Source organism: Bombus affinis, chromosome 5, assembly GCF_024516045.1.
Source record: "Bombus affinis isolate iyBomAffi1 chromosome 5, iyBomAffi1.2, whole genome shotgun sequence".
NCBI lineage: Eukaryota > Metazoa > Arthropoda > Insecta > Hymenoptera > Apidae > Bombus > Bombus affinis.
In genome coordinates this window covers 10,760,535-10,784,263 of record NC_066348.1, presented here as the reverse complement: position 1 = coordinate 10,784,263, position 23,729 = coordinate 10,760,535, and the positions used below count along the sequence as shown (strand labels likewise).

At 37.2% G+C, this 23,729-nt stretch overlaps 3 protein-coding genes and 1 long non-coding RNA gene across 16 annotated transcripts in view; 2 read left to right on the top strand and 2 right to left on the bottom strand.

Moving 5' to 3' along the window:
* Positions 1-2,266, top strand: part of LOC126916453 (uncharacterized) — a 105,421-nt gene extending 103,155 nt beyond the window's left edge. For all 6 annotated transcript variants that reach the window (XR_007710565.1, XR_007710562.1, XR_007710566.1 and 3 more), the window contains one exon: positions 2,078-2,266. The gene's annotated coding sequence lies outside the window, so the exon portion shown is untranslated. The remainder of the gene's footprint in view (positions 1-2,077) is intronic.
* The window catches only part of LOC126916447 (uncharacterized), a 103,734-nt gene extending 87,033 nt beyond the window's left edge, over positions 1-16,701 (bottom strand). Inside the window, exons 1-3 of one of the 2 annotated variants that reach the window (XM_050722294.1) lie at positions 16,261-16,701; positions 13,983-14,149; positions 12,761-13,070 (exon numbers count right to left, since the gene is read on the bottom strand). In XM_050722294.1, coding sequence (XP_050578251.1) covers positions 12,801-13,070; positions 13,983-14,149; positions 16,261-16,333 — 510 coding nt within the window. In that variant the 5' untranslated portion in view covers positions 16,334-16,701 and the 3' untranslated portion in view covers positions 12,761-12,800. Of the gene's footprint in view, positions 1-12,263; positions 13,071-13,982; positions 14,150-16,260 lie in introns of those variants that run through there. The other variant, XM_050722293.1, reaches the window with a different exon arrangement.
* On the bottom strand, positions 23-8,660 carry LOC126916434 (A disintegrin and metalloproteinase with thrombospondin motifs 3-like). 7 transcript variants are annotated; one of them, XM_050722268.1, is made up of 9 exons: positions 7,443-8,660; positions 4,391-4,666; positions 3,612-3,736; positions 3,204-3,296; positions 2,370-2,605; positions 1,050-1,202; positions 867-980; positions 655-802; positions 23-476 (listed from the first exon to the last, which is right to left on the bottom strand). In XM_050722268.1, exons 1-9 carry the CDS (start codon positions 8,002-8,004, stop codon positions 393-395), a joined length of 1,791 nt encoding a protein of 596 aa, XP_050578225.1. In that variant the 5' UTR covers positions 8,005-8,660; the 3' UTR covers positions 23-392. The 7 variants fall into 7 exon arrangements, 6 of the variants coding, with proteins under 6 accessions (XP_050578225.1, XP_050578226.1, XP_050578227.1 ...); XM_050722269.1 differs by having other exon boundaries at positions 670-802; XM_050722270.1 differs by having other exon boundaries at positions 23-468; positions 670-802; positions 7,443-8,659.
* LOC126916471 (uncharacterized) lies at positions 9,710-11,907 on the top strand. Its single transcript, XR_007710604.1, has 2 exons — positions 9,710-10,547; positions 10,657-11,907. It is a non-coding gene; the product is annotated as an uncharacterized LOC126916471 (long non-coding RNA).
* Positions 16,702-23,729: the final 7,028 nt, after the last annotated feature.

Below are 23,729 nucleotides of genomic sequence, written 5' to 3'. Positions count from 1 at the left end.
CCGCTCCAAGCGCTCCAACCTCCGTCTCTCGGTTTATTTAGTATTATACCGAAATCGAAGCTCTTTCTATTCGTCGACTGACATCGACCGTTTATACACCACTGAAATATTTATACTGTACTGTATATAACGTGTATTGATACATGATAACATACTAATCGTGTCTACTATGGTACGTATGCTATTTATTCGCTACTAATTATCGTAATTAATTAAAAAAATTGTTTCCTTGCGAGATAACTCTTTAACGCGTCCGCAGTGAGAAGTGCAACGAAGGCAGTTATAAACGCGTTGATTAAACCGTGCTAATCGTTCATTTCGTTTTCGTTATACTTATCGTTCATCAGTAGACTGTAGATATCTACGCAAATTCGTATCTCCATGAATACGACTTAAAAAGTGGGCTCTAGATAAACAATTGTTCCGTTATTATTTATTGCCATTTCGGCATCCTGTGCATCTTCTCGTCTGCGAATCTTTTTTATATAAATATTATATAATTATAATATTATATAATTATTATATAATATTAATATAAAATATTATATAATATTATATGTATAATATTATATATTATAATTATATTTTATATAAATATAAAACGTATAAACGTAAAACTCCGCGGTTTAATTATTAGTAACCAAGTTAAACTACCTGCTGTCGCTTTACCTTCGAGTCACCGCATAATGTACCCTCCAGAGGCGGTCCCTTCTTAGTCTTGCATGTTTCAGACACGTTACTGTTACCGCACCACAGACGAGAACACGGTTCCGCCACGTCGAAGGTCTTGCAGTGCTCGTAACTGAATTCGATGGAAAACTCGTTATCGAAAGGCCGAGCAACGATAATTTGCGTATGAAACGTACCCTTCGCCGAATTCCATGCGACACTGCTCGTCCATCGTAAACGTCTCGCGAATGGTGTCTCTCAGTTGGGAGAGGCCATCGTGCTTCGGCTTATTCGACAAACAGGACCACCGTCTGCAAGTACCTATTTTAGGAGTATGTAATTCTAAGAAGGATATTCTTGTGTAGAACGAGCATCCTTACCTCACTCTACGATGGAACTCCTTTTTCGAGCAAGGGGACCAATAAAAATGATGGAACGTGGCAGCGACCATCGGTGCCATCACGCTTCCTCGAGATCCCTCTTCCTTGCACGCGTTTCCGGTCGTTTCGTCTCCGTCGTGAGTCAGACCTAGACTACGGGAAACACGTTTGTGTCGTTGTCGAAGCGGACAAAGAAATAATCTTGTTGGCGTTTGTAGGAGATTACGCAGGAGCGGCTCTCTTGGTAGTTTTGTGCAAAAAAACCGTCACGAAGCATTCGTTGTCCTCGTTATCTCGTTGTCAAGCACTTTCGATCGCTTCTTTCTTTTTCGCACGATCAACCTTGTACGTTTCTTAGGTGGAACAACGCGAGTTACATCGACCAACGCGCAAAGAAACGCGATTCTGTTCGGAAGAAACGTTGTTCACCTTCGTACGTTCTCTGCGCGCGCGTTCATTGGCAAAAGGAAAAAGAAAGAAGAAAAACTAGTAACATGGAAACCTCCTCGCTCTGGAAAAGTCTTTTCATACGGTAAGCGATTTTCTAATATTTCCAGATTACAAAGTTAGATGCTCCTTTCTCTTTGGTTCCTTTAATTTCCCGTTTCGTCATTAGTATCGCGCTATTTACTTTCTATTTGAATGCGAGAAATACCAGCATATTGTTTGTGGCATCTATGCGACAGCTAATGCAACCTTGTAATATTATTTTCTATGAGGACGGACGAGTTGCGAGCCACGGTTTCCTTTGCAAAGTCAACACTCGCGACGAGTACCGTACGATGCGATAAAAAGAAATTTGACGCTGAGAAACAGGGTCAAGGTCAACTTTGCGTCCCACTTTTTTAAATCTCCGTCGATCCAGAAGCGTAGAATTCCTCTATACTGTGATTTTACTACAATTTTTCTACATCCTCCGTGTAGCGAATAAGTATAATGGCAATAAGAACGCGCTAATGTTAAATATAAATATAAACGCAGTATCGCTTTTGTCTCAAAAAGCAAACGTCATTTTTTGGAGACAAAAGCGAGGAACGAAACAAGAGGATCTAGAAGAGATTTATGTTACAAATAGATAGGAATCGCAAAGCCGCAAGAACGCACATAATACGCAAAAATCTATGGCAGATTCAAAGTACAGTACTCGTTGTGATATTCGGTAAAGATAATAAGTTCTCCTATGGAGATTTCATTTTTCAAATTATTCTCGTAAAAGTGCGTATTTGCATAAATAAATAGCACACGGTCTCTGCGTAAATACCCAGGCCAGTTATAAATATTTCAGTTTGCCAACGATATCCCAACATGTGGGACACTCACATGTGTGCTACTTCGTGAGCGATGATAAAGGCGCTGGTCAAGCCTTCGTCTCGATTTAACGCGCACGATCTCGCGGGATCGCATACTCCTGACACAGGTGCGTAACCGGAAGGACCTCCTATATCTAACCGCGTCAACCATACAGCAACATCGTGATTTACGTCCTTCGAGGACAGCATCTTTCTGTTCCATTTGTTCACGTTCTCGAGAGATCGTCTGGCATCGCCACGGCGGACCTACGACAACGTTTAATATTTTCTTAATAAAAGCTAGCAAATATTACGAATATATTATATTTATTATTACATCATGCATTATATACTATATATAAATATTCGTCAATGATAATAAATATATGTGCAAGTAATCGTGTTGTTGATTGTAATCAAATGTAACTTGTAACGTTGTTAGTATTTTAATCTTTCTGAAAAATGTTGAAATGTTGATTCAACGGCAGAGAAGAATAGCAGAAAAAGAAAAGTAAAAGGAATCGCAAGTGTCGTATATCAATGGTATTATCATAGGTCTATAACATTAAATTAAGATTCTTAAGAGATGAAAAAGGTTTAATAGTCGATTATACAGATATTTCGGATACACGATAAATGCGAGGTTTGTCAATGATTCGTGAAGATTGTTTGTTTGGAAATTTGTTTCCAAGGGATCGTTCACGGTTGTCCAATTTAACAAAATGGAACTCGTTGCATTTTATCGATCTAAAACGTCGTGCGCAGATATTTTGACCTATATAATTTATATACCATACACTGTACAGATAAGTAGAAAATAAAATAATTGACACTTAAATGATTTAATTTAATGGAAATCGCTTACCATACCGTCTCGTTTTTCCGCGTATAAAATCATTCGTACGATCACTAGAATCATGTTGGATTCGAGCGATGGATCCATGTAAATTGCACTGACCTAGAATTAAAATACGTACGAAAATGTAACAGGCGTTAAAACAGTATTACAGCCTTACAAATAAATTATTATTCAAAACTCTCGTAAATACATCGTATCTTATATAATTTTCTTAAAAAATTAATTTTATTCGTTATATTTATCTTAGGAAATGTACGTTATTAATCTCAACAGCATTGGAAAACCAATTACCGAATGGCTGAAATTAATCGATTACAAAATTCCATTACGGTTTCCCGGTTGCTTGCGTACATATGTAGAAGGAGGTATTCTATATCTAAGTATAATAACAGAATTTCGTTTGGTATTACTTACGATGTTTAAAAGAGCCAAGATATATTGCTGTACTCGAATTCCATGAAAATCTACCACGGAGTAATCAGCAGCTATTCCAAGCTCTAGCCATCGTGGCGGCGAATCCTTAGCAGCTGGTCTTTTCTCTAGAAATGACTTATCTTAGAAATCGACTTATCTTCCACGAAATTAGAAAGTCTACTCGACTCGACTTGATAGCTTAAACGCATGGTTATTAAAAGCATAAATTAATATCTACGAGCAAGTATTCGTGGAATAATTATTATGATATAAATAATTATTTCAAAAGTATAATTTCAAAAATATCAATTCGGTATCACCGTGAATTTCATCCTGCAAATTTCTTTAAAATTCTTGACAAATTTTGGTAAACGTATTCCTCCAGCAAATTTTTCTATTTTTCTATTTTTTTACATTAAATTAGGCAAGATAGATAAATATTCGTGCAATGGACAATATACATATGTGTAATAGACAGGGGATAATGAAATAAATTAAAAACAGCGAAATATAAATGAACGTGTAGAAGATCAAGCGAGAGTGGAACGCAATAGGGAGAATAATTGTAAACCGAGTTCCTTTTAAGGCTGAAGATGAGCTATTCTTATATTACATGCTGTTATTATTACTTTTGTACACGATAGATTGGAATATCAGTACAATTTCTTTCTTTCAGTAATATTCGATGATTCGTTAATTTATTAACCGCTATATTGTACGTGGCAAGTAGAAAAGCAACGATCGTACAAGAATGGCATTTGGAAAAATATTTGACTTACTTGATAATCTGTTCCTTTGCCATTTAGGACCAGAGAAGTATCCAATTTCCTCGGGATTTACGTCGATCGATAATTCTTCCACTATTGTATCGTTGTATTCTGTGGAGACATCGTCTTTTTCATCGTACAGAATCAATTTCTCAGCTTCTGGGTATTCCACGTCGAAGACGTCACCGGAAAGATTATAAAATCCCTGAACATCGTGGCTTAAGGAATCGCGTTTGCTTCGTTTCGACTTTCTCTTACTTTCTTCAACTTCAAATTTATTCGATTTCCCTGTAACCGAATTATCAACGTTTTACCACGTTTGCCTGTCTTATCTTCGCTATTCTCGTTACGGATAAAATGAAAAAATAGTTGCAAAATTTCTGAAATTGTAAATACGACCAGACTGGAACGTATCAACGACATATACGGTGTCACAAAATTGTGACAAGTCAATATTCCAGTTGTTAGTTTGTTGAATTTACGCCACCGCTGATTAAACGTATCACGCTTTAATAGAAAATTCAATTTCCCAGCGGGGAAAATGGAATTTTGCGCTAATTAAAGTATTGCGCTTTTGTACAAAATTCCATTGTTTTCTGTTGCCCGCGAAAATGCAATTTTACGACGGACATTTCAGACAAATTTCCATCAGACGGCTTTCCATCCGTAAAAAAGCATGCTATCTATAAAAGTGTCAATGGAAATTGATCAAAGTAACGTCAAACAAAGCCGTTTAAACAGCGAGGTAAATAGACCAATTGCTTTTAACAAAACCTGCTCTTCGTTGCTCTTAACCGTCACTTTCACTTTTAAATATCAATCGGCGCTGTTCCTCATTAAAATTTCGATTTAAATCGAACGAGAAATACAGCGTAACACTTGGAATTTTCTATCGTTTCTCAACCATACTTCGAACATTTACGTCGCATTCTTCGATCCATAGGATCGCGATGTTGGATTCTTCGATTTCGATACAAAAACGTTTCACAGCTTTCGACGCGGGCAATTTAATTAAGAGAACAAATAATTTGTTTATAAACTGCCAATTACGTGCCTTGAATTTCCGATATATGCAATAAATTTCATTGCTACTCGACCTAAATGGGTCATAAAGTTGCAACCGTGTAAACCGTGCTACGTAATTTTATTGCATTCAATTTTCCACGTTTCCAACAATTTATCAAATTAGAATTTATCCGCGCATCGTACGAAATTTTTCATAAAAATTGATTAATAATAGTAGATATATAGGTCCTCGTATTCGTAAAACAGATTTTTAATCCGTAAACAACGAGTCGTGGAAATTACGATACGATCGATTTTCAACTTAGCAAAATTTGTTTCCATTTGATATTCACATCCAGATTGTATTTCCTTTGTAATAAATTAATTATACAATTAAATAAATTTATTATTCGAACCGATATTCAGATACAGTTCGAGTATACTTGATAAATTTTCAGACTCGATTCTCCAAGTCGAAAATGAGAACGTTTTATCCTATACTTTTTCTTCATTTTTCCACAAGGATTCGCGTTGTTCTCGCTTTCAGACGTTGTTCGGTTGCATCCTGTATATACGGGGTGTGCCAAATTTAAACCGCCAAATTGTAAGGAGTTGATTTACAGACAAGAAGAAGAAGAAGAAGGAAGAATTTTATATAATGTTCGTCAACGGACGTTTCTTTACAGAATTCCAAACGAGTATCGTTCGTACGAAGCAGGTAGCGACGCGTTTTCCATCGCAGCGTGCAAAGGTTCGCTGTATTATCGTGTCAGCGCAGTTGCATGCTTTTTATCATGCGACAACAAGCCCGTGTCGTTAATAGCTACAATAATGATACAATGCAAAATAATTATCTAGTATCTTTGATTGGTCGTTGGAGAACGTTGTCCGTGTGCTCGGATAGAAGCCTGACATCGATCAACGATGAGATTAATACGATCTCGTACACACAGTTGCCACCAATTCGATCGAGTTCCAAAAACCGCGTGTTTTTACTCGTTGCGCTAGTTGTTCACGCGAACTCGCATCTCCAGAATAAACCTTCCGTTTTACAGTTGCGAAATCATAAATACAGAAAAGAAAACGCAGTTCTTGAAAGTCTGACGAAACGCTGATAATACGGTCAATTGTCGCGTGCCGTGGAATGGAAAATTCGTCGTTACTTGTTTCATACGTACGATACTTGTTTGTAACTGTGGAAAAACGCGTTTATTGCCCAGCTTCGTACGACATGTTTTTCGGTAAATATTTACAAAGCGGACAATCTCGCCATATTCAACGGCTTTGAAATATGTTTGCCAAGGCTAATATTCCGAACAACTTTTTCCTGTAATACTCTTTACCGTCGCTCTGCTTTCCGCGATATTCGCAGCAATTTCTGTCTCGACGACGGCGATGATTTCGTAGTTTCGCTTTTCTCGATATCACTGCTAAAGCTTTTCCTACCTCGAATAACGACGCAAAGCTTCGTATGAATCGTATCTATCCTGTTACTTGATTCGCGAATTTAATTCACGGTAGCCTCAGTGATGTTTCTTCTCTGTGCGAGTTGAAAATGATTATCAGAAATGCATATATATATATAAATGTACGGACATCAACGTCCGAGAAGTTCGTCCAGGCCAAACGGTAACGCGTACAGGAAACATTTGTTCAAAATGACTTTGACTTTGGCGATATTTTCAAATTGGAATTAGCTAATGGTCGTTCGCTTTCTAAATGATTATTTCTTTTTCTTCTTTTTGCCTGCAGATTAAGCCCTCTCTGTTTGACGGTTTAAATTTATTAAATTAAATTTATTAAACCGAATATATATATATTCGTTTGTACTACGATTACTCTCATACTCTATGTATGGTATTATCATATCGACGCTATCAGTTCTTACAGTATCACGATCAGAGTCATTTTTAGAATAGAAGAAGCAATTAACGGCGGATCGCAAAGTAAGAAGCTTATAACATAATTGGCAAGGAAGTCGGTAAATCGATCAACCAATCACCTACATCCAACCGTCTAACGAAAGATGAAAAGCCATCGCGATAACGATCCTTCTCACCTGCAGGATTTTCCGGATTCACAGACACGAAGCTCGAATTATTCCTGATCGACCACCACTTTTCGTTTTTCGGCTGAAACATCACATGCTGGCCATTCGTCAGCGGCTGAACGAAGAACGATCTCTGCCCGATCAACATCAAGGCGTACACTTCTTCTTCGCATATCGTCACGACGACGAAGGAACTCGCGTCTCCTTCCAAGCTGCCTTGTCGAAGATCGCAGTTCGCCTTGGCGTTACGTCGCTCGGACTTGGTTTTACCCCGGCGCACCCAATTCACGGTGAAATTCGACGACAGTATCAATCGATCGTTGGCCATGGTCCTTACGGTCCAGTTACTGATCTCGAGGAACACCGGCTCTTGGTGGAGATACTCGCGCCAAGTTTCTCGGTCTTCGTGGGTCGATCTTCTGTTCCGCGCGCTCTCATTCGGGATCACTCGAGGGTAAACGATCTCGTAGTCCTGCAAGCTTTGCAGAAAGTCGCTCATTCGCGATTTAGTAGCGATCGTGCCGAGCAGCCACGTGGCGAGGAGAAAACTGGGAAGTTTCGATCGCGTCATGTCTCGCGCGCTTTGATCGAAATTTCAATAGGATTTTCTGGCTACCCAAAACTCGCCAGGCATGCTCGTTCACTCGCAGACGTAGTTATCGCGATGAAAGCAGCTAGTTCGCAGACCCGATATTCTCATTTCATTTCGCCGGTTCGTAACGCGTTCGAAACGCCGTGTCATATAGACGCGGATGCGACGATACTCTCGCGATCTAACATTTTCAATGCCTCGCGCTTTATCACGTAGCTCGCGCGGAAGTAATACGAAGGTGAATCGTTGGTTTTAATACACAGGGTGTTGTTTAATCGATCGTATAATGGAGAAGGGAACGATTCTACGGTACGCCAGAGATGAAATGAAATCATAGAATGCAGTGGTTTTGTAGGTAGTGCTTTATCGAAAAGATTAACCGTGAATATTTGCTCGACCTATTTATACCAAATTGATACAGAATCTTAAAATACAGACGAATCTTTCTCAATTTCCTTCGATCATCGTCTCTAGGCGTAGGAAACTGCCTCGTTGAATTCGAACGTTTCTCGATTTCCTTCGACGTCTTTCAATTTCTTCTTTTTTCAATCGCCGTTCGCCTTCTCAAAGCTGTCTTCGAACAGAATTCTTAGAACGACTTCCAATTCCTTTCGATTCGTCCAATCGTTTAGCTTTACGAAACTGTTTCGCTAAACTCCTTTTTCCACTGTACTTGCGTATCGTAACAAGCTCGTCGGCGGTAACTCGCGTCGATTAACGATTCACCACCAGTAAAGTAACCGGGAATGCAGCAAACTAGTAGTCGGTAGAACGAAGCGGAACGTAAGTGGAGCGAGCGATAAGAGCGATCGCGACAATCGCACGCCTCGCCGTGCGATTCCCACGCGAACGAATCATCAAATTCGAGCCAAAGATTCTCACTAACTCGAAGATTCGCGCCAGTGTTTTCCACGTGCGCGTCACAGAAATTCGAACGACTTTCGCGAAAAGGACGGAAGGATAAGACGATCGATCGGATTTCGGGTCGATAGCGATACCCCCGGACAGAAGGTTTCGACGAAAAAGTAGAGTAGACGCGACGAAGGAGCGTCGTGCAGCAACTGGTGGCCAATTTTTCCACCACGTGGCACCACGTGGAAATTTAAACGTTTCCCATGAAAATGATGCACCATCGGTGAAAGTAAAATACGATAATTAATCGGTCGTCGAGTCGAACGTGATATTCCGGATAAAATTTTTCGATGAAAAAAGTGGAGTAAACGCGACGAACGAGCTTCGTGCTACGACTGGAAGCCACATGGACGGATGAACGCGGCTGGAAACGCACGCGAGTGCAGCGGCGAATTGTGCGTAAGAGTAAGCGCGAACGCGAGACTGGAAAAAGCACCAGCGCTTACCGCCCACTGAAGTTCTAATAATGGCAGCTTTATGTGCAATCACCGAGAAACGAGGATGCTGGCGAACGCATTGTTCGACCCCGACCGAGACGATTTAACAAGGGCCGAGGATTTCATCTTGAACGTTGCTCTCGACCCCACCAGAATTCTTCGCTTTCCCTTGAACCGCGAACTCGAGAATATCGTATTCAGTAAGGCGACGAATCTAATGAACGGGAATTAAATCTGTTCCGACAGCTTCCTTTGCCTGGATGAAAGAATAAGTACGAGAGATAAATTATGTGAGATAATGCACAGTGACTGGCAGAAAAGTCATATCTACTTACGTGTATGAATTCTAAGTAAAATTTATATTAAACATTTCTTTTTTTGCCTATTACACACTTTTTTTTATTTTCTATTCTACGATATCTGTCACACGTTTACTCGTCTCGTCGATTAGAATTCAGTTTTATAAAATTACAGCATTTCTTCTTCAAATTTTCTTCAGGGCTTTCGATATTTGCGATGCTCAGTGCGTGGTGGGTGTGCAGCTACAGCTAACAATATCTTGTATATCAGTATCTTTTATAATCTTATACAGTGGCTGTGAAAAGGTATTTATATGCGTTAGGTTGTCCCAAAAGTTTCTTTAGTTTTATAAGGAAATATAATGTTATTATTATTGAATTCTGTATGAATAAAATAAAATGGATTCTATTACTACAAAATAGATCATACATAATTCAATACAATAATATGATAGAAAAAATGTACATTTATTATTTCCTCACAAAACGAAAGAAACTTTTATGCCAACCTAATGCTAATACTTACGTATCTCTATCTTTTCCAATTTCTTTTCATCAGCCGTTACATTTCGCTTTCAACTAGTGTCAATAGTTCGTAGTCATACGATAGTACTATCAAGTGACGCGAAATTTATCTGTCCATCTGCATAGTGGGTGGTTTTCGACCAGTGACTTTAAATGATTTTCCACTTTCTTCATATTTTTGCTTAGATTCCGCTTCGCTTAAAAAGATTCACATGTATCGATATGAAAATTATTGGAAGATATTCTAGCAACTTGCAAGAGTATTCAAGAATTTTTGAGCACACTTTTTAAAACACGAGAACGTAAACAGATATTGCATGATCCTAAACGATCCAGCGTGTAAATGTCGGTAAGGCTTTTGCAGACAGAGGACAATTAATATGCTTTCAATTAATATAATTGATTAACACGCTGGGATAAACACAATAGTAGAAATAATACAGAAATACTTTTTGTAGCCACTGTAAGTAGCTGTTGGGTACAGTATTGTTCAAAAGTAGACAGACGCTCGATTACTTTTGGCAAAATGTACTTTACTCGCAAGATTATGCGTAAATGGACTGCAAAATTTCATAACAGTTAAACGTAAAACGGACAATAGCCTACGTTTTGTAAAATGGTTTATCGAAATTAGGAGATAAAGAATTTCAGATAAGTAAGAGTGTAAAAAAGAAGAGAAAGATGGTTTTAATATTAATTTTAAAAATATTAAAAGGGACATTTCTGATTTTCTTATCCGTTGATAAATTGTTGTTTGAATAATTGCTTCTTGGAATAAAAATTATTTCTTTTCATTTTATTTGCGTTTTACACGACGAGATGAATGGCAACGAACGAGATGCAAAATGAGAGATGCTTAGCATCGAGGCATTACGCGTGGGCGATAGATTAGTATGACTCTTCAGAAAGAAATTACATTACGCTTAACGACGATCGTTATTCTTTCCTGGAATGGTTTTATTTCCTCTTAACAAGGCGATGTCGTCTCGCGTTTTCTGCGAAAAATAAAAAAATTCCATTCTTTGCCTTAGTTTTCATTATATGCTATCGCACGATAAATCATATCCCTTTGTTCACGGATGTGGAAATTTAATTAAAACCGATTCCTAGAAACGAATATGCGTTTTCCATTGGAACAAAACCCTATATCCCGTTAAAAACTTCCAGGAATTCAAGAACTTTGTAATTTTCCGTTTGACGATGTCGGATCTACATTCAACCTAAGCTCTCTCGATTTCTACGAAAATGATAATACGCAGATTTCCAGGATGCTGTTGAAAGAACAGAATGCACGAGTATAAACTGAATGCTTTCATTTAGGCAGTGTAATTACGTTAATTGGTTACAGCTGTAAACGCGCTGGTATAAACTATATAGTTTAAGCGATTTAGTAGATACCCGATCTCGCGTTTCCCTGTTTCCAGCGAAATTTTAGTATTATAAACGGAATGCGGATGTTTGTGCGTTTGAGAGAAATGTGGGTGTGTATAAACGTCCAGGTTGTACACTCTTGTTCACGAGTATCGAAAAATATGCCGATCGTTAAAATTGTTGGCTTCCTGCAAAATAATCAAAATAATTGGAAACCAATCGGAGGATACTTAAAAATTAAAGTAAAATAAAAAGAAAATTAAGGTATAATTAATAAAAGAATATTGTACAGAGATCGTACGAAGGAATTTAAATAAAAGTTGTGTACAATTTTCTAATGTTATGTGTCCACGAGAAAATTCCCATTCTATTGGGTTTTCCCAAAAATTTCTTTCCTTTTATAAGGAAGTGACAGATGCACATCATTTTTTGTTTTACATTATGATCCATTTTGTTCTATTAGTAGAAAACGGATCATACAAAATTCAATAAAATAATATAAAAGAAAAAATGTTGTGCATCTATTATTTTCTTATAAAACAGACAGAGACTTTTGGAACAACCTAATATGTTTCTCATTGACATCCCTCGGAATTAAGTAGAGGATAATGGAAAAATGGAAATCGATAAAAAGTATTTATTACTATATCGAGAGTTTTAATGAGTTTTTTTTTTTTTTTTTTTTTTAGAAAAGTTTGTTACTTTATACAATTTATTGGTAGTGTATCGCTATAACAATTTTTCTAAAATTTACAATTTAAATTACATTGGTTCGTTGAACGATCGAGTAATAACTTAGCAGTGTTTTAAATCTCATTCTCGTAGATTTGATTGTATTTGCAATTATTATAATTATGAGCATCGTATTCTTAAGAACATCCCCTTTTTATATTATCGATTGTTCTTTGATTTATCGACAGTAGAACGAGAACATCATTATTATTTTCTTATTTCTGAGCTTCGTATTATCGATATCGTCGTAATTTTATTCACTTATTAATCAATATTCATCGTAATATTATTATGAAACACATAAGGAATGAAACTCCATGTACACATTTACAAAATGAAAACAGCATTTTCATTGGTAATGCGACAAATCTTATGTATCGTGTTGTTGTGTAATATTACAGTGTATGTTACAATGTACGTATAAACGCGTTAATGGAACCAATTATTCTCATCGGCGACTGAAAATGATTCACGATCGTGTGTTACTTCGTCTGCAATGTCAGGACGGATACATGATAATTGTTAATGTAATTTGTAATACTAAAGCTAGAAACAGATCGATCCCTCTTATCGTCAGATCGTTCGCAGCACCGGTACCGATATTGCAAAACGATTTCTCGCAGCAAGTGGTGCAAGCGGAGAGTTTTGTTCGTTCACCGACCACTATACATCCGGAGTCGCATTTGTTAGTACACTTTCTCTCCACCGACCAAGTTTGTGGACTAGACATTGAATCTTCGGTGCTGGTAGTGTAAGAAAACCGCTTTACCTGAAGAGAAAGAAGCAAACGTGAAAGGAATATTTGCAGATTTTAAACTTTCACGATGTTCGTTATATGACATGTCCTAGCGGATCGCAAGAGACACTCGTACGCTAAAATATAGTATTTCTTTTAATTTTGTCCGAGTACGAGCTCATTTTGGGCAGCATTAAACCACGAACTTGATAGTATCGAGCGAAAAGAGAAAAAAGAAGACTGAAAAGAAAAGATGAGAAAGAATTCTACATGTACGTAGAATGATTCTTGATACTAAAATTAAATTAATATTTGCAACAATTCCTTGTTTCACTCTGTATGACATTTCACATTGGAACTTGTAACGAACACGAGTGAGTGTGAACGTAACATATTTTTAGTCGAGGGAATATCAATTTTCCAGAATATCTCGCATCATTTCCAGAGAATACGGTTCGTTCATTGTTAATTCGGTCGGTTAATATCGATTACGGATTTCGTAAAATTTTTGCCGTGTATGTACAAACTGTACAATTATATCATATCCAATATCATTGTTGAATACCAATAAATAAGAAGAACAAATAAAAAATTGCATTTGCATATTCCCTCAAATGTGTACACCATGTACATATGTTCCTATAAAGCGGAAACAATTTCAATAAAGTACGTAATTATTATGAAACTGAATTGATCGACTATATTGAACATTTCCAAACACTAAAATCGCGTTATGAACGAAATGAAACTGTGTCTCTATCTTGAACAGCCTTCTCTCGCTCTCGTGTTGACGATAACTAATATCGCTTTTAGCTAGCTGTTTGCTATATTCTGTTTGCTTTAAAAGCACGCGATCAAAGCAAAATATCAAACATCTGCTGAAACACGTGCGTGACCTGTGTATAATCAACAAGCGTTCGAATCGCTGTTATCATTTGTCATTACCATACAGGTCCTTTTGTCACCAGTGCACTTGTGCCCGAAAGTGGTGAAGTTTCCGGTCAGATTGGCGCATCTCTCTCCGTCTTCCATTGTATCACACTGATGACACCATAAATCGTTTGCTCGTTCCGACGCTGCGTGAGTTCGATGTTCCGTAGTTAACAGTTGGCCTGATCATCGGACACAATCAACCGACAAATACGTATTAATTAATAGAAATCGTGATTTATCCTAGATTTCTAAAGATTATTAAAATCGACGTAGGAATCGGACGTAAGACATTGGGCAAATCGTTGTCTACTTTTTAATGCTTCGCATCTTTCTCTCTTTGATTTCTTAGAAATTACTTCCTTCTACTTCTTCCTTTCTTTCATTTTTCAAACAAATGTGTCGTGCTTTCATTAACGTCAGATTTTTGTACATTTTTGTAAAAATAAATAGATATTAGTCTTGACATTTAACAGACATATCGGCGATATGCGTAGGATGAAATTTCGTCGCGTTCGTCGACAAGATTGCTAGGAAGATTGCGGACAGGGATATCATCGAGGAAATCGTCTAATAAGGTGAAACATCGGTTTAGGTTTCTTATTTACAACGGAATTCTTCGGATGTTTAGCTTTTCCGTCGAATAGCGCCAAATTTTCCTGCTGTTCTTGCGATACGTCCGACGGTAAGACTTGGCAAGCAAAATATCGTAAACGTATCTGGAAATTACGAAAAATTTATTTCGATTTATTTCAATTAAACGTATTCCGAGAGCAGCAAACGTATTCCTTATCCATTGACAGGTAATCAACGAAATCATACACGGGTACTTAAAAATACCTACAGTTATGAAAAATATTTCCAAGTTCGGAAAAACGCTTCCACGCAAGTTTGACCAATCGTACCAATCCTCTAGAGTTTCAGCTTCTTAACAGATTGGATCATCTCCGAAGACTAAACAGACGGTATACGACTACGTTTGCATCTATACGACAATTGGATCTACGCAAGACTGCAGATTCGATATCCACGAAATATTCTATGTATATTTCATGAAGTTAAAAATTATACTGTTTTATTTCACATCTGGTTCCAATAGAATAAGATGGATTAAACGTAATTCAATAAAATAATTTAAAACAAAAAATGTTGTACATCTATTATTTCCTTATAAGATAAAAGACACTTTTGGGACGATCTAATGTTAAAAATTCTCTGTGAAAGTTGATTGTAATCTTCTTCTTATCTAAAGAAAAAGAGAAAATAGAAATAGATGTATTCAGTATGAATTATTTATTTTATGCATAGGAAACATAGGCAAGACGGTAAATGAAAAAGGTAGCCTCGAAATGAGAATTCATCGCGAAGCTTATCACGGAAGAAAAGTGAATTAAATGCACCGTGTACGATGATCGTTGTTTACACGATTCGTAACACAAATGGCTAACACCTACGAGTGAAGGCTTCAACAGGTGCACTTTCCTCTATATGCAGTTTATACGTAGAGGAAGATCTTCGCTATAAATAGACGAAACATCGTTCCTTCAGACATCTAGTGAAAACTCCCTCAACGAAACACGTTCCTAAAACGCAACTTGCTCGTAAAACAAATAGGGCCATGTAACTGAAAGGAACCTCGAGAAAGAAAGAGAAAAATGGGAAGAAACAGAAACTTCCATTTTCCATTACAGAAACGTTCTTTGTTGAAAGAAAAATTCCTCAAATTAAAAATTCTAAAAAAACGAAATACCGCCATTGTCTATCCTGGCAAATTATCTTCCGTCTTAACCAGTTACCTACTCTTGACGAGTATACTCGTCACGCGTAAAAAGCAGTTTTCGCTGTTTAAACTGCAATTTCAGCGAAAACTAAAATATATTCGTAAATTTGAAGACGTTTCGAACATTTGGAAGCCAGGACCAGGTAAAACGAACAAATGAAGAGATATAAATAATTATTATGAAAAAGCTATAATACAGCGTGAACAAAGTAGTCGTTCTGTCCTTTCTAACGCATTTTAGTCGCATTAGTCGCAACGGCTAACTGATCAATACATTGTCGAGTCGATCAACTTTGGTATTCCGATCGTATCGACGTGAAAATCGGCGTAACGAATAAGGCGCAAGAATCGTTTTCTTCTCTCGCAAATACCGAAGATGGACAACGCGTATCGGCGAATTTCTAATTTCAGAAAAATGTAATTTGATTCGTGGCGAAACGTGTGAGAAACGCGTCGAATTAAAGAGGCGAAGGTTTAAGCAGCCCGACCAAGCGAGTGAAATGCGAGGCTTACCATTGATGCTTACGACCATGGAGATAGACGCGACGATCAGGAAGCACGTGACAGCGGTACATGTATCGGCCATGTTGATAACGTCTAGCGCGTCACATTCGAAAATAAATTCGGCTGTTTAAATTGCGATCGGCTGATGTCCTTGGCGCATTGATCGCATGCTGGTGTATGGCGGCGAGCGCGTTGCAACGCAAAACGAGCGGATTTGGGTACAATAGACAGCCATATTGAGAATAGCCGGAGTCTGCGCTGGATGGGTACAGCTGCTCCAGAAACCTTGAAGCCCAGGGAAAATCAATATCCATGGCAGCCGGAAGGTCCTGTTCGTTCAGCGGGAACGTTTGACGTCAAAGTTTCTGCGCATTCGCATCACATCCAGGAAAAAGAAAATTCACTGTCACTGAATCAATGATTTGTCGACACCGCAACTAAAATTCAACTTACAATGCCTCGAAAGCTAAAATAGTCCGACACTCGCCGTAAAAACATCTTTCGTTTCGTACGTTCATTCGAACGAAATAACTCGTCTGTAACTGTGGACCGAACCATTTGAATTTTGCTCGACGAGTTAGAGAAAATCTTCGAAATGTGTTATTTAAATCTTCGTTACAGGTCCAGCTAGAAAAGTTGTAAAAAGCTACCTTCACTTTCTTCTTCGCTATTCCGACTAATTGTACTTCTTTCAACATTTCTTTACACGTCACCTATTGTTAATCTTTCCAATTCTTCTAACTCGTAAAAAAAAAAAAAAAAAAAAAAAAGAAAAAAGGAAGGAAACAAATTGTTTGACTCAATTTTTGAAAAGTTATTCTGTTTTCTGCACCAACGCCTCCTATAGCCCGTTACACGAGACTTTTCGGGATTTTGTTCGTTTTGTAACGAAACACGACTATCCCGATCACATTGGTAGAATTTGAAATCATCCTGAAAGTGCAAATGTAAAAGACAGAAAATAGTTGTGGCGAATATTTGGGGGGAAAAATAGTACATAGTATAGATAGGTATTTTGAGCGTACAATAAATATCAAAAATTATTCCATTGAATATCGAGACGTATCGGTACAACAGATAATTGACTGTTTAATTAATTTCGTGAAATTAATTTCCTCCACGAGATACACCATAAAGAGCTATCTTCAACATGTTATAGACGCTAAATACTGTCCCATTGAACATTGAGATGCATCGATGTGATGGATAATTGACTGTTTAATCACTTTTGGAATCTCTGCGAAATATACACTCGCACTAAATATCTTGTTACTTAAAATACAATATAATATGTAATATACGATATGTAATATAATATGTAACATACACGTACACACGCGATATATTTATAAAGAAGCACGTATCAGAGTTGGAATAATTTCGTGAGCAACAGTAGACGGTAAATGTAATTTGCAAACGACCTCTTTATCAAATATCGATAAACGCGATCGATATGGAAGGGATCAGTGCTTATGCTGGCCAAATATTCCGTCATCGTTCAAACATCCATCGAAACTAATCCCAGTACATACCATTCGAATAATCGAGTAACTTCGTTATCGCGTATGATACAGTGCAATTACTTGATTGCAATGATATCTCAACGATTATTAACAGATACCAAGATGTCTCGACAGTTGCAAAAATCTTTTATAAATAAATTACACGTGGCTCGCGAAGCTGTTTCAACGTTGCTGGAAACTTTTTGCGTATATGATATACGAAGCATTTCGAAATGATCATTGCAGCACTGTAGCGAGACACGCCTAACTTGATCGTATCGGTGAAATTTCAAACGGATTTGGAAGTGTGCATAGAAGTTATATTTATCAGGGACACGTACTTTCCAAAATCATCAAACTATTCGAACAGTCAATTATTATTTAGTATGTTAATAAGCCACGATGTAATACTCTTAAAGAGTTAGAAAGAATAAATTTTCGGAAAATGGAACAATTTGACTTTCAAATGGCTCGTACGTGATCTAATCATCTGTTTGATGAACTTTTAATTGCTATCGTAGATAGGATCGTAAAATACTACGAATGTTACAGACATTGTCGTGATTTTCCTATAAAGTAACACACGACGCGTAGTCCGTTTGATGTTCGATTTGCTTGGCTCTTGTAATCCAATTTCAATAAAATTGTACAAAATGCACGTGATACGAAAGAAAATATAAAATATACAAAATACTCTTTACTTCTCTTTTTTTTTTTTTTTTCTTTTCAATCATATTCTCAAAAATATGAATTTGCATCAAAATCTACAGTCTAATTAGAATATTAGAAAGAATATTCAGACAGACGATGTATATAAAGGAGATACAAATTACGACGATGAGAGAACTCGCAAGATATTTGTATCTGTGAAATTGCAACTGTTGCGTCGATAAATATCTACGCCGATTAAATTTTTGATACACTTCGGATTCTCATCGGAAAACCAGTAATAACATATTTCTATTTCGTAATATATTTCTGATATACAGAGGATGCTCTCAAAAAAATATACACCCACGTTAATTAAATGGTATCGTGAAATTGCTGCATCGTATTATTACAATTTTTATACAAATCTTCCTTTCCTTCAATTTTGTGTACATTTCGGATGTATTCCTTTCTTTTAATCCTATTGATGGATCGATAGATTTAATTTTATAAAATTGATTTTTTGAATATTTATACATTCCATATCTTTTTAAGCACCACGTCACACGATTCTTTCGGTAGAAATAACTGCGTAAAATTACATTTTCTCTGTACCTGGGAGCTTTTGCGCGGTGAATTTTATACGATCGAAGCCCCTTTTTCGAGTGGCAAGGGTGCTTCGGCATGGGAAAGTGCCTCTCCATTATCGTTTTAGCTGGCTGTTTCCATTTGTATAAAGTCGTCGTTATTATCGTCTTTATCACAACGAAACCATCCCATTACATCAGTGTATTTAAGGTTTCCCCACAGTTAACCCATCATTCGAGCAATCCACGTGCTTTACATAATTCTCAATATCACGTTTCCATTTTCTAACATCCGTGACTGTAGCTATTCCAACGTCACGTACTCTTGATGAATTCTATCGCCGATTTTTACACCACCTCCCACGTTTTTAATTAAATTGTATTTTCTTTCTGTACGACTGGAACGTTGTTAGTTTCATACCAAATTCTTATTTATCGGAATTCTATTCTATTCTATTCGAACAGAGAAAAGAATGTGTAGATTTTTTAAAAAGAAACTTATCCGTCACTGAGAAATGTTAGGTTCGACTGATAAAACGTACAGACACCAGAGTATTCGTGGGAGCAGTCGAACATCAACGATTCTACGATCTCGGCATATTCCACCTCAAACGCGATTCCGTAAAATTCAAACTAATCGTCCAGCGAGCTGTTCCATGTTTTCCAAACTGAACAGATCGTGAGCATCGGCCAGCGATATGGGAAATGAAGATAATTTCCAATTGTTCGTAACATCTGACGATCATTCGACTTAAAACATAGTTCTCGCGGTCGCGGCAAACAAGTTACGCAGGCAATTTGTCAGCTGTCGAACGAGAGAGCTGGCTGGTTGTACTGAGTTGAAGCAGAGCGATTCGAAGAACGGCAGAGACGCGAAAGGGAAGCGTTCGCCGAGAATACGTCCGTTTCGTCTTTCTCGTTAGACGGTGGAAATGAATTGGCGATTTCACCATGAATACTATAAAGGAAGTTAACGCTGTAACTGGCGCGAGTTTCGCGTGAAACGTAGCCTTTGACGAGGTGAAAGCCGGTTTGTTTGCGCGTCTCGCCGAACAAATCCGATAACTAAAATTGTCTGGCGAAATTGTTTTACACGAGCCGTGTTCTCGGTAACGCTAGCGGCTATTTAATCAAAATTGTCGGCCGCGTTTCTCGTTGGCCGTTCGATCGACCAACGTGTAATTAAAATGATAATCTTAATAGATCCTCATGGACAAAGCTAGCGAGGCTGGCAGTTGGCGAAGCGAGCTAAGCAAATAGCGAATTATATCGCGTGTTATAACTGGATCGTGGAAGTTTGCGCATATTTTTACACTGATAGATTAACCCTGCTGCTGATCCTCTAATATTTCTCGTTCGATCTCATCTATTACAAATAACAGATACGTAAGACAACATAGGAAAATATATAAGTAAATAGTATCGCGAATAATTACGAATAATTGCATTCATTTTCGTTAAAGGTAAATTATATTGTATTTACGTGCCAAGGATAGAACTGAAATTGCCGCTGATATTGATTTATTCTTGTTAAATTTCAATGTCAGAATAAAAAAGTTTAGCAGTTAGCCGTTGCGACCTCTTTGAAAAGCGTTTACCTAAAAGTGTGTCGCGAACAGTAAGCGATGGCGAGTATACTCGTCGAACACGGAGTACGGGTGGCTGTTATAATATAGAATTAAGTTGTTACGAAACGATTGTTTTATTTTTCAATTTAGTACTGACGGGGCTCGTCGTAACGTAAAATACTGCCATCACTTCGTGACGAGTATACTCGTGGAAAACAGCCAATTGGTTAAACCAGGACCAGATCACGATACCGTTTAAAGTAGAAATTTGTAGAATGGTTAGAGTTAGAGAATATCGGAACTTTGTATTATTATAACGTTTACCATCGCTGCGCTCTCGATATTAACCCTTAACTGCTGCTCTGGGACTCCCAGACGATATAAACATCCGCGTAACTTGGCTCTCGAGCAACGCGTGATGTCAAGTGTCTTGGTAATTTTCAATTAAGTCGCCCCTTATGACTATAACTTGTAACTTCTGATCTTTGTTCCGTATAGGAGTAATTGAGAACGTACAACTTTCCTTTCGCTTTGTTTCGTCTTGTCCATTATGGATGAAAATGCGATTATAGTTACGAAACGAATCATTCTTCGTTGATCGCGATACAATGGAAATGTTTACAGCGAACGTTCCCGAGTGCTTCGAATAAAGAAAGAACGATGCAATACGATACTCTTTGACTTATAAATAACTTTCCTTTGAGACCAATCCATGGATCAATTTTCTGGCACCGCAGACGCAATGTTACACGTAATCCTAGGAATCGTGAAGTTTTCAGTCTTTTCTAATATTATTTTTCAACTTGAAATTCAATCTATTGGACGTAGGAGTATTTTTACTGTAAACTATTAGAAAAATGTCTATCGTATAATCGACGAGCATCGCGAGAGTAATATCCAGGCTTTAAATTCTAAAGGCTCGTTACCGTACAACTGTAGTAGGCAACGTCGTTGCTCTAAACACGTACGTAATTTTGTTCACATTGTATAACCGATAACTATTTTCTTTTTATTATTTCTTTTTATTCGAATGTCCTTCAGCTTTCGCTTTACCACCGTACATCATCCCTACGTCATGCACCGATACTATTTTTCTTTTACACTGTGACACTTACTTCTCTGCTTGACCATGCGATCCTGATCATCATGCAAATGGTCTAAGACTGTTGTCGTAATACTCTACGGAATAACTAAAATTGCTGTATCGTTCTAACACGTTATAGATTTTATTAAAGAGGAACGTTTAGAGGAATCTAAGAGGAAGACTCAGATTCACGAAATAAGACACGGGTTTTCCCTGACGCCACTTTACGATATAAATAATTAAACTTTTTCTCCCTCGTATATGGAAAGCTTAAAACACTTTTCCTGTATTATCTATGCCAAATCTCCTGTCAATTTCGTTACTAAAATAAATGTTACAGTTATCAGCAATAATCGCCTGCACTCGACTATACGTTTCTTTAATTAAAAATTTATCAAAGCGAAGTCTTCGATTCTTTAAATTCTGCAAAATTTGATGAAACGCGCAATGACTCGAAACTTCTGACGTGTAATGTACGCGAAAGACTCTGTATACTCGTTAGGTCGTTCCTCAAACGAGAAACAGATCGAACTGTTCGCGTTCGAGTCAAACGTAAAGGGAAAAGATTAAATTTCCTAACTTTCCGTCGATAGGATCTTCATCGACGTTTATGACAGTTGACTTCTCTTAATTAGCGAAGCTTCAAGCTTTCGATATTTCCAAGTTTCAATAATTCTCATTCTCCGTTCGCCTTTCAATGACCGTTATTAGCGTGAGCGTATGTCAATAATCAAAGCGAACGATGCTCTTTTGAACCTTCCTTTCCTCTTCCATTCGTCTTCTTTTTCAGAACGGAATATTGGCTAGATCTACTTTAATCGTTGCGCTGATTTAACGAGTGCGTGTTTATTCTCTCTTTATTCTTCGTCTGCTTCTGCCCTCGCATCTGTTGAACATCGATTCGATTGCTGAACTCGACTGTGTGATTCTCCTATCAGGAACGACATTTGCGTCGGAATATACATGTTACGGTCGTTCTTTAAAATTCTTCTAAATTAAAAGTTCCTTAAAACTCTCCTAGCTGCAAAGTTCTTCTCCTGAAAGAGTCGCGGTAAACGTGGATATCTGACGTTACGCGTTCGTTAACGAGCATCTCTTATGTCAAATATTACAAAGCAACGATTTACCCAAAATATAGAAATATCTTCCGAAATAGCGGACTCGTCGTTAGATTATTAGATCGCGGATGTTCGTGCATTTGTGGGAATTATAAAAATGCAAAAGTCCATGAAACGTTTAGGAAACGTAGAGGATGAAATAAATCTTATCTATATATATCTTGAATATGTTTGTGTATGAATATCTTATGATTTGTGTGTATGAATATCTATATCTTTGTGTATGAATATGAATATCTTTGTGTATTTGCTACGATATAATTATTAAAAAGAAGAAGAAACTTTCAATCATGAGAAAGATGGAATATAATGAAATATATTTAGACATTGAATAAAAATTTTTATTTTCATTTCGGAAGATGGAACGAACACGAAATATGCAGCAAATTTTGCGAATATTTCAAAATGAAGGAACTGCGCAAATATAAATATTTGCAAGTTAATTGCACTTAATATGGAACACCTGACTTTAAAAGCTTCCCAAAAACAGAAACATGCTTTTCTTTTTAATTGCTTTCGAGAAATTAATAAGTCCTTTCTGTGTCGCTTTATAAATTCTTTTAACATCGATATTACGTTTTTTCCTAATATTATATTCTAACAATTTCTTACAATTTTTCAGCTGAAAGTTGTATTAAAATAATTTTGGCAACCGCTGAAAATTGTTGAAATTGTTGCACCAAGAGCGTAATTTCTGGGAAAAAAGGGTCGATGAGAACTCAAATCCTTCCGGGACTGTTTTACTCGCTCTATTAAACAAACATGTTTAATGGTAAATCATGCAAAAAGTAATATTTTTTACGTTCATTATTTAACACGACTCTCAGAAAAATTTTATAGGCTGTCAAACGTAACAATCAACTGCATTCGAGCAACATGCTTTCATTTTTAAGGAAATATTTCATTTATTATTTGCGTTATTACTTTAATAAACGTTTGCTATACCGTTAACGTTCATATCTATAAACCAA

What these genes read in the sequence shown, in the direction of transcription:
- LOC126916434 (XM_050722268.1), bottom strand. Translation starts at nt 8,004, where the DNA reads ATGACGCGATCGAAACTTCCCAGTTTTCTCCTCGCCACGTGGCTGCTC. An exon ending in TCTTGGCTCTTTTAAACATC is followed by an intron (nt 3,297 to 3,611) that starts GTAAGTAATACC and finishes TTTTAATTCTAG; the next exon opens with GTCAGTGCAATTTACATGGA. An exon ending in CGAAGGTAAAGCGACAGCAG is followed by an intron (nt 477 to 654) that starts GTAGTTTAACTT and finishes TATATAAAAAAG; the next exon opens with ATTCGCAGACGAGAAGATGC.